Source organism: Triplophysa rosa, linkage group LG5, assembly GCF_024868665.1.
Source record: "Triplophysa rosa linkage group LG5, Trosa_1v2, whole genome shotgun sequence".
Classification (NCBI taxonomy): Eukaryota; Metazoa; Chordata; class Actinopteri; order Cypriniformes; family Nemacheilidae; genus Triplophysa; species Triplophysa rosa.
The window spans coordinates 11,887,589-11,898,256 of NC_079894.1; the positions used below are offsets into that span (position 1 = coordinate 11,887,589).

At 37.7% G+C, this 10,668-nt stretch overlaps 1 protein-coding gene across 1 annotated transcript; it reads right to left on the reverse strand.

The window, feature by feature from the left end:
• Nucleotides 1–5,452: 5,452 nt before the first annotated feature.
• amy2a (amylase alpha 2A) lies at nucleotides 5,453–7,807 on the reverse strand. The gene is made up of 10 exons (XM_057334388.1): nucleotides 7,640–7,807; nucleotides 7,375–7,521; nucleotides 7,090–7,287; nucleotides 6,775–7,005; nucleotides 6,551–6,684; nucleotides 6,349–6,471; nucleotides 6,169–6,268; nucleotides 5,957–6,078; nucleotides 5,750–5,875; nucleotides 5,453–5,642 (listed from the first exon to the last, which is right to left on the reverse strand). Exons 1-10 carry the CDS (start codon nucleotides 7,805–7,807, stop codon nucleotides 5,453–5,455), a joined length of 1,539 nt encoding a protein of 512 aa, XP_057190371.1.
• Between the last annotated feature and the right edge of the window lie 2,861 nt (nucleotides 7,808–10,668).

Here is a 10,668-nt window from a genome sequence, read left to right on the forward strand (position 1 = left end):
AATGTGATGATGGCAGGAGATCTATTTGAATGCTGCCCAATTCATCAGCTGACATTTATCTGAAGCATCTGCTCCTAACAGTTTGATGGAACAGTCGGAAGAAATCACACAGGTTTTCCGTTGTGGTCTTTTTTTACCAGAGCAGTTAAAGTTATGTTTCCATTTTGAATTCCTGATGATCCACAGAGCTACAATTGCATCAATAGTTGAGTCATATTCACATATTTTTTCTAGATTTCTTGATCTGGCCATCGATAAGACAGGATTATTCTCTTCCTCATGAAGCCATATTTCCAATGATCTGTTCTACCCGATCATTTGAATTTATTTGGTGACCTGGTCACATCGACTACTAATGGAAATTACCAATGAAATATAAGAATTCTGAAAGATAGCAAAACATGCGAATAACTGAAATAATGTGACCAATATGGACACAGCAGCATTACCATATGGCCTTCTGCCATGCCAACAATTTGCTGACATGTGTCGGATAAGACAAAGCTCTGATAGAACAAATGTTACAGATTTAAAATCTACGATGGGGAGCAGAAGCTTATGGAGCATATCTGGAAGTTGTTAAAAAGCAGGGAACACATTCCCTTATGTGGAATCAGTTTTTTCCATAAAGAGTGTCATTGTTTCCATATAGACACCACCGTTTTTTTTATTATCTATATATGTGGTCTCTATTTGAGATGTTCAACAATGAAACGATGAATGCATGATAATATAGGCCATACATACATTTTAGATGTTGAAAAGCAGAAAACTACTGTAACAGTTGTCATGTAAAAATTACATATTCTTCGTGTTTTTCTAAATTTGTGGTCTTTTTCTGTTATTTGACTTGCCATATTTCACACTAAACCTCCCCCAAAAATATTTTTTTTGGCAGCTGGGGCACCAAAAAATAACATGAAATAACATATTTTATTTCTGTAAAATTATACATAATTTGATGTTTTTACTGTATTTCAAAAATACTTGAAAAATTTACATTATGTGTGAAAAAATTGTAACGTGAAAAATAACAGTAAAATTCTGTAAAATTATTTTTTTACAGTGTGGTTTTTGATGAATATTGGACATATTATTAAATGCTTTACATCAGGAGCCAAGCTTTTATGAAGCCAAGCTTTTCCATAATGCAAAAATTATATATGCTAGAGATATCTTTTTGTGGTTTATGCTATATACATGACAAATAAACAAATTAAAGGGTTATTCTTATGTGCTCTATATGAGCAGAGAGCTTTTCAGAAAACCCTTTAGATCTGATAAATGTCTTGAGTTTTCTGCTGCACATGCTTTTTCTACAGCCTACAATCAAAGCACTGCAATTGGTGGCATGATGTCAGAGAAGCCAACCTTCAGTTAGTCGTATGAAACCACAGAACCATATTCAAGCCCTGTGGCTTTGTCGAGCTCGCTTCAAATACATGCCACACTTGCTTAATGACGGTCTTGGATGACGGTCTTGGTCTGCGCTTCAACGTTTCAAAATTTCTGCGACGGACGATCTAGCTAAAAAAAGTCAATGAGTCAATGAATGCCTCGACAAAGATGGAATACATGTGGTCGGTTTAGTTTTGATGTCTTAAATATGCTTGGGAACCCCGCAGTCATGAAAAGGCATAATGTCAGGGGGTGCAGTGGTTCAGTGTGTCAGTGAAGACACGCAAATTGCTCCGTGGGTTAGAGACCTGCCCTATGGTGCCAAGCTAAAGAGTGTTTGGCATGCACTAGAAAACACCTCCCAAGAACCTGGCAAGTTCTGAAGTTTGTTGAGTTAACAAACATAGTGACTTCCAGATGAGTCAGGGGGAAAGGGGGTTTGGAGAGCAAATTCGTTTTTTTTTTTTCTTATCCTTCTGGAGAAAGATAACAGAATCTTTTATTGCCTGATGTAAAAATAACTAAACATCCATTCTTGAAAAGCAGTCTAAGGAATTCTGTTTACCTATAATTATATCATATGGTGTTTTATTGAGTGGAGTGTCCCCTAGTGGAAAGAGATGGTACACTTATGACTGAGCTTCTCAGACATTTTCAACAACAGACAACATTTCAACCATGTTATCATCAACAGCAGATTCCTTGCATCATCAGTGTATTGTCTCCAACACACTTTTTCAGTAAGACTTTCGGTAAGTGGAAAGAAAAGTTTAGTGCATTTTTGTGTGGTTTGGAATCCCTGTCTGGCCGCAGAGCCAAGACAAGCTCTTTATCCAACTGTACCTCCTTCTCACATCTCTGTGTCTCCTAATTCTTCCTAAGTTAACTTCCTGGATCTTTAAGGCCTCGCTCAGGACTCTCTCCCTTTCACGCAACAATTAGTTTAGTTTTACATAAACATGACATAAGATAGAATGAGAATTCTGTAAAAATAAGGTATTGGCACACGTGTTATCAACATATGGTGGCAGTCCCATGCCTCTAACTGACCCTGACTTTTAACTGACCTTCACAAAACTCTTCAAATGATCTGTTTACAAATCGAACTGAACCCGTTTTTGAGTTGAACTCATAGACTGGTCACAGTGGTTAACAGATCACTGGAAAGCATTAACAGAAAATAAAACCTTATGATAATAAAGGCTAAAATAAAAGTCATGTGCACTTTAATCACACTTTATGGTGCCTTTGTTTATTCAATATGTGAATAAATCCAACAAAAACAACTCTCCTTTTGTGTTACACGGAGAAAAAAAAAGAAATCTGTACAGGTTAGGAACAACATGTGAGTGAATTATGGATTTTCATTTTGGGGTGAACTGTCCCTTTAATGTCTCTGCCACTGTGCAAGGCCAATTTTTTTTGTTATCATTGGCCAATATAAGCGTTTACTGGCAATTTGTCTTTCAATGAGCTACTCTTTCTTTTTTAGATCAAAAGAAAGCCAAACTCAGAGAAGACAAGAGAAAAAGACACAAAGTAAAGAGAAAAGTAAAGAATTTTAGAAAAGAGGAGAGGAGACTTCTTGTCTGCACCAAGCAATTTTAATTTTTTTGGTAGCAGACTGGAGAGCTCTGGTGCCACTGATTCCGAGAGAAACCTCTCTTGGCTACCGTTATGGCAGCGGGTTTGAGCAGAATGGAGCCAGGTGAAGACAGAAAGTTGGTCCAAAAAATGTAAAACTGTGAACATACTGTGAACTGTATACATGATCAAAAACAAATAAATTCCAGTCACTGAATCATCTGGTCAGGTTCTGTTCACACCCTTTCCACTCAAGACAAAACGTTTAAGTCTCGCTTTGGAGTTTGACTAAAAATGTGTTGGATTTGCACAGTGAATATATAAACATTTATAATAGTATGAATTCAGGTACAAAGTCTTCTCATAGTCATCATTTTGAATTCCTGTCTTATTTCAGAAGCAGAAACTTAAAGCAGCACTCTTAAAACGTTTACAACAAAAATATCAGAGAGCAGACAGGGAAGATTACAGGTTATAATTTAAGTCAAAATGGACAAAAGCTCAGGGAGGATACTAACCTAGCCAGTTGAAAGAAGATGAGTCACTTGATTTTCTGTTAATCTTTATCCCTCTATAAATTATAGCCATACAAAGATAGTATGCAGACATACATTACAATATTTGTGGTTGTAAAATCTTAATACATGAGAAGCTTTTGTTTTGCTTTTTAATGGGGCATGTGGCAGGCAGCAAACACACAATGTGAGAGCTGTAACAAAAATGAAAAGTATAATCATTTTATAAAAAGTCGGCAGATTATTGCACGAAACCCTTTAACAACCTTTAATGCATTTTAACAATCATGTGAGCCAAAATGTAGTTTAAATTCTCAATGTTATTTTGATTAAAATTTATTTAAGGTACGTTTTTCACAACCCTGTTTCATGGTTTAATATGCTACTGTATTTGCAACCCAGAGATTAAATGATTTGCTAATTTGGTCCAATACAAACTTTTATAGGCCACAACACAAAAGTGCATTTAAGCATTATTATCATTTATATATCTAGATCAAATGCATAAGGGAATTGTCCAAATAAAAATTAATTTAGCTGACAACAATTTGTTATACTTTATATCACTGGGGTATAGACGCATTCTTTGACAGGAGAAGAAAGAGACACAGGGAATAAGCAAGATGAACAGAACGACATGTCTTTATGCTTGCTTGCCCACGAGAGAGACAACTGTTTCCCACTGACTGTGAAACAAGATCATAAAATTGATTCCATCTGTACTCTCGTGGATAACTTTCCATCCGCAACTACGTGCTTCAGCCCTTAGTATCAGCCCTAGTATCTTCCCCTCATTTACATTTACATAAGCCTGCCCACCAAAAATCCATATCAACTCCCAACTATTATCATATTACAATGTTTTCCATGGTTTTCTATATCCTTTTGAACATTTTCTTCTTCATGCTGTAATGCATAACAATCCTGTTCCCTCTTTATCCAAAAGCAAAAGCCTGTATATACGTATACAGAACATCATGCCATAATATTTTTTATGCTGTAGATAAAAAAAGTCTTGATCCTTGTGCCCTAATAACTTATTTCTCATTAAACTGAAGCATTCAGCATGGACAACTGACAACTTTTAATGTGCGTTGAAGTTCCAAAGCTTTTTTGGGACAACATGAGAGAAACACTTTAGTGTTATATATAACACTATAGCACACTGGACTCATTTTGTAAAGATCAATGTTAATTCCATCATTTCACAACAAGTTCTTCACTCGTGGATGCTGTTCTTAGTGACTAAAACACACCCAGATGTCAAATGAATGGTTTAGAGTGTTTAGACATCTCATCCAGACACTGATCACTGTTCATTAACTTGCTTCTTGTAGACCTGCAAGGTTGGTTTGATTAAATCATATCCGAACGGCATTATAAATTCAAAGTTTAGAAACCAATGCAGGTTATATTCTGGTTACTGTATGTCCTTGTTATGCAGCCTGTAACATTGCCTGTTGTCTCATGGTGGTGCTGGTGCACCTTCACACAAGCCTATAATCTTCCATTTTAAATGTACAAGACAATACAACTGATCAACTGTACTAAGGAAGGCTATAATCTAAATTAAGTGAAAAAAATGAATTGTGTCATAATGATAATGTATGGAATCTCCTGAAGCATGACCTTGCATTGATTTGTCTGTTAAGATTCATATACCTGCCCTATGATTTCACGCTACGTTTCCAGTTGGGTACACCCTAAACAAAGTGTTTGGTTATAATAATAATTATTAAAATAATCATCTGATTAATAAAAAAGATATATACAATTTTTAAATTATTAATTTCAAACTACTGTGACGCCAGAGACTGCAGTGTTTTATATTTCTTGTACTATCAACAACTGTTTTAAGTTACATTGAAAGAATTGTGTTTTATGTTTACATTCAATAAGCCTGAACACTTTTGGGTTGTTCTGCATTATTCTTTTATTTTTTTAATCTGCAATCTTTACAGTTTTGAGTTAGCATGGAAGGCAATGAATGGGTCTTCGGCCGTGTGACTGATTTTAAAGTGAGCCCGTCCATCTCCTCCCACCTGCACCTGCTTTCCAGTGCATCCACTTCCTTCCTTCTGACCAGAGATGACATCGCAGTAGGTGCCTTGTGGCATGCCAGTGTTTAAGGTGGCGTCCAGATCCCTAAAGAACAAAGTGATTGTTGTAAATGCTGTAATACAGTTTAATCTCTTTCATTTTTTTCTTGAAATAAAATACACATTTTTCATTAGCAAGCATCAAGCGCTTACCAGCTGTCATTGTTGATGACAATGAACCCACGATTACCACGGCCGAAAGCGATCTGGTTATTCCCATTGTCCCACCAGTTAGAAAATGGCTGTCCATTAACAACATTACGGAAGATCACCATGTTCCTTTGGAGAAAATTTGGGTTTTTACTGTTAAATTCCATGTGCAAACCATCTTCACAATGAAAGTGTAGGAACTCACTGCACCTGATCTGACGCCACCTGTGTTCACAAACCCAGTTATCTCCACAAGTAGAGTCTGGGTTAATAGGAACTGGTTTGGTGGATCCATCACCATAGCTGGGCGGTCCCATCCAGTCATTTGTGTCCTGGACAATGAGAAGGCGATAAAGAAAACATCATATGGATTTCATCTAAAAAAACAGCTTAGCATTCATAAAGCCTGATCAATCAATCACCTGTCCATTGACAATGTTGCGGTTCCATCGGTAGCTGGACATAACTCTTGTAACTCCATACGGATGAGCCAACATCAGGCCTACAGCCATTTTGTAAAGTCTACAGACAAAATAAATATGATGCGTTACAAGCAACAAATTGAGTTTATTATGTGTAACCTGTTCATGTCCCAAGTGTACCTGGCATCCCAGAATGTGAGAATGGATGCTCCACCAGCTCCATGTCCTCTCTGGTTATCATGGTTGTCAACAAATACTAGGGCTTTATCAGAAGGCATCATACCCCAACCCTCACCCCAGTTCCTGGGACGATAAGCAGTTCGATTAAACAATAAAATTCAAACTACTCCGTGCTGATTTCTTTTCATAGTAAAAATCTTACTTAAGGAAGGACAGTTTTTCATTATTCCATTTGCGAATCGCAGTGCCAAGCTTAGCGCCATATTTGAACTCAGTGACCCTTCCAAGTCCATAATACTGATTTGATGTGATGGGCTCTCCGCCAAGATCAATAACCTAATAGAAAAGTGCATTATGACTCAAACTATTTGCCACCTTTATACTGGTGTTCTTCTATTAGTTGTTAAGTAAAATGAATAAAAATACCTCTTGGTAGATGAAAGATTTGGATCCAGAGGGAAACCACTTAGTGTTGAGATTATGGAGTCTTCCATAAACAGCAGAAAGATCACCAGGCCACATGTGCTTACAAGCGTCCACTCTGAATCCGGCCACACCCATGTCAATAAGCTTGTTCATGTAGTCCGTCACTTTACCTCGAACATAGTCCTTCTCCAAAGCAAGGTCCAGAAGACCAACCAGACGACAGTTTCTTACCTGCCAACATGATGAAACATGCGGTTATCAGATCTGAAACACAAACTAGGATGCAGTTGAAGTTCAAAATAACTTTTCTATTACTTGATTGACATCGTTGTAATTCTCAATGTTTCCGCTGCCGGTGTGGCATTTTCCGTCGTTGAAGTCCAAGTTTGAGTATGGAACTGAAGGGAAATCCTTTTTGTTGGCATTAAAATATGAACCACAGCTGGAGTGTGTACCCTCTCCACCACCGGCTCCACACATGTGGTTGATGACTGCATCTACATAGATGTTCACCTGTTAAAACAAGCAATTAAAGGAAGTCAGAACAATCAAGTCTGATGAATCTGAAGACCCGGTGTTGACATACATAGCTATATTTACCCCAACGTTGTTGCATCTCGTGATCATATCTCTCAGCTCATTTTCATTTCCTGATCTGGAACACAGTTTATAGCCGATTGGCTGATATCTCTGCCACCAAGGATGCGACGGGTTTGTTACGATAATGCTCTCACTTGGAGGGGAGATCTTTAAACATGAAACCAATATTTCAATATTTCATCATTTACAACAGAATATGCAAGAAAGTATACCTGTGCTTTCATGAAATACGATATGCTTTCTAATGCTCTAATCACGTACTGACCTGAACTCCACCAAAGCCGTTTGGTGCAAGATATCTCTCACATTCTGCAGCAATATCAGCCCAGCGCCATTCAAACAGGTGGACAATGGAAGTTCTTCCATGTTTTGTGTTAGGGTTGAACTGAGCAAAGCTCAGCCCGAGCAGCGCTGCCAAGATTAGAAGCTTCATCTCTCCTTGGTTCGAAGAAAAACCAGCTAAATGTCAAGTTGTTCAGACGTTGTATATATACACAGAGTAACGTTTTTCTCTGTCCAATCACCACGTTTAGAATGACTTACAACTGAGAACTGATAAGCACACGTGTAATGTTCTCACAGTCCTTACATAAATCTCTCAACTATAGGTAAATAAAAACATTAGGAAATGTAGTAGAAATACTTGAAAGTAAAAATACATACATTCTGCTTACCAACTGCCAATAAATGCAAAGCAACAATTAAAATGCAAATATCTCTTTTTATTGTTCCATTTTAACTGTTTTTCTTTTAGTTGTAATGAACTAAGTACATATAAATTATATCCCTGTAAAAATACGAGTATATGCAGGGTTAGGTATGTTTTGATGCTGGTTTAACAAGCTTAAACCAGCTATGGACCAGCACATGACCAGCTTAAAGCAGCACAAACCAGCATCAAAACATACCAAACCTGCATAAGCTGTTTTTTCAACAGGGATACTTTCAAAAAAGTATTACATTACAGTGAAAAAGTAATAGTGTAGTACATTTTAGAATGTACCAAACAAAATAGCTCCAGTGCACGTCATCTGTGGTTATCGTGATGGTCAACAAACACCAGAGCTTTATCAGTAGACATTTTACTCCAACATTTACCCAGGTTCACGGGACTATACACACACACTGTTCATTTTGGCTTGCTAGAACTGATGTGCAAATAAAACTGTTGCTTTTTTAATTGAGGTAGGAAAGTTTTTCACAGTTTCAGTTTGTTTATGTAATCATTACACACCACAGTAAAGTGATTTTACCTTTCACTCAGGTCATTACAGTGGACAGCGACAGTATCTCTTCAAACAAGACGACTTAATTACAGTTGTCATTATTTCATGCATGAAAAAGTGACGTTTCTTATTCCAATATAAATATGCATTTTATTATCAAATTTCAACCCAATATGTATCAATTTCATAAGTGAATTAGACAGAACTACGGAAATACAGCTTTCCTTATTATGTTCCCAACATGCAATAATGACATCATTCATTATTACATTGTCACTGTGTCCAGAAACCATAGCCCATAGTTCTACTAAAAAGACTCGGGAGGCAAGAATGTTTGACAATGAACATTTATTAAACAACTGATCAGCGACAAGGTGCGAATATGGTAAAATATATAATTCTTAGTCGTAGGCCCTGACCTATAGCTCGCATCCAGAGGGTCAAGAACTCCTGCACTTCCTGCCTGAAGATGAAGGCAGGGGCACGGCCAACCCCTAAGAATTGTCGAGGACTTACCTCTGGAGCGGGGCCTACCCCCAAAGAATTGAAGCAAGAAATTTCATACCCACCGGTTGAAGTTTCTTGAGGTTCCTGAATAACGAGATTAAGAATAAAATTGTTAGTAAGACACCAATCGTAAAATCCACCGAGCCGTGAGTGAAGCTTCGTCATACTCTAGTGAACCTTCATTGTGTGGAAGACATTTGTGGAAGTGGGAGGCTGTGAGGGAGCGAAGAGCCATAAAGGTTGGTATGGTTACTAGTAGAGGACTATTCTGAATCTCCCGTGGGGATTATAACTATGGAAGGCCTCGATAGGCTTTTAAAGATCCGGTGTGGAAATCATATTCTCTTTGGGATCACAGCCTGTTTGGAAACTTGTCTGTTCAACGGAAGAACAGATTGACTCATATCCACGAACGCCATGAAACTAGGGATGCACCGAATGTTCGGCAACCGAACATGTATGGCCGAAAATAGCAAAAAAACTCAAGTTCGGTGTTTGGCCGAATATGCGAAATAGCCGAATACATTTTACCGAACATGACTTGTGATACGATCAAGCAGCAACCAGCGCAGAGAGAGAGAGACAGAGACAGAGACAGAGAGAGAGACAGAGAGAGAGGCGGAAGCGGGCTGTCTGACAGTAATCTCGCCGCTCGCGACATCCTTTGACATCATACAGTCATCGCGTGCACACAGTTCCCTGTACTAAACAACTTGTCAAAGTATGTTCTGTGCATCCCGGCCACGAGTGCACCTTCTTACAGAACAGTCAACTTTCGTGGGCGGAGTTTGGAGGAGAGACGTGAACTGAAATGGTTGTCAGTCAGCATCAGTCAGAATTGCTTGCATTGGATGTTTTTTTTCTTAAAATCATTTTGCAATGTAGCCTATAATAATCCAACAGTTTTCGTTTATTCGTATTTTTATCTTATAGGCCTAATGTGGAATGACAGTTTTTAATGAAGTGTTTTGTTGTAGGGGTACAGAGTAACTTACATTACATTCTTTTACCAGTCAGTTATAGGCCTAAAGGCTATTCAATTTAAATTTTTTGTTTTAATTGACTTTGTTTTGCTCAATATTATTTTAAGTTGTATTGTATTTTATTGAAAAGCAAGACAAATTATAAAAAGCACATTTTGACCATTCAGTTTATGCAATAGTGAAAAAAATGGCTAAATAATTAGAACATATGCAAAAAAACATGTTCGGTGTTCGGCCTTCGGCCAAGTGTTTGATTTTTATTCGGCTTCGGCCAAGAATTTTCATTTTGGTGCATCCCTACATAAAACCGTTGGAATAAACAATATGAAACCATGCAGACTTTATTTGAACAAGCAGTGGTGGGAAAAGCAACGAATATCAGTACCAATTCCGAACATCCCCTTTTTTGCGAAACGCCAGTTACTGCCATCAGGAAAGAGATTGAGAATGTGTCATGGTTCTGCCTCACTTAGTCATGTTTTTCTTGGTCCTGTGGCAGAGTCATGACAAAGCCTTTGGTTATGTGTGGAGAGAAACATATTATTGTCCTTTTGACAATAATATGCGTTCTCTCCAGT

What these genes read in the sequence shown, in the direction of transcription:
- amy2a (XM_057334388.1), bottom strand. Translation starts at nt 7,807, where the DNA reads ATGAAGCTTCTAATCTTGGCAGCGCTGCTCGGGCTGAGCTTTGCTCAG. An exon ending in CGAGATGCAACAACGTTGGG is followed by an intron (nt 7,288 to 7,374) that starts GTAAATATAGCT and finishes TTGTTTTAACAG; the next exon opens with GTGAACATCTATGTAGATGC. An exon ending in ATTACAACGATGTCAATCAA is followed by an intron (nt 7,006 to 7,089) that starts GTAATAGAAAAG and finishes TCATGTTGGCAG; the next exon opens with GTAAGAAACTGTCGTCTGGT.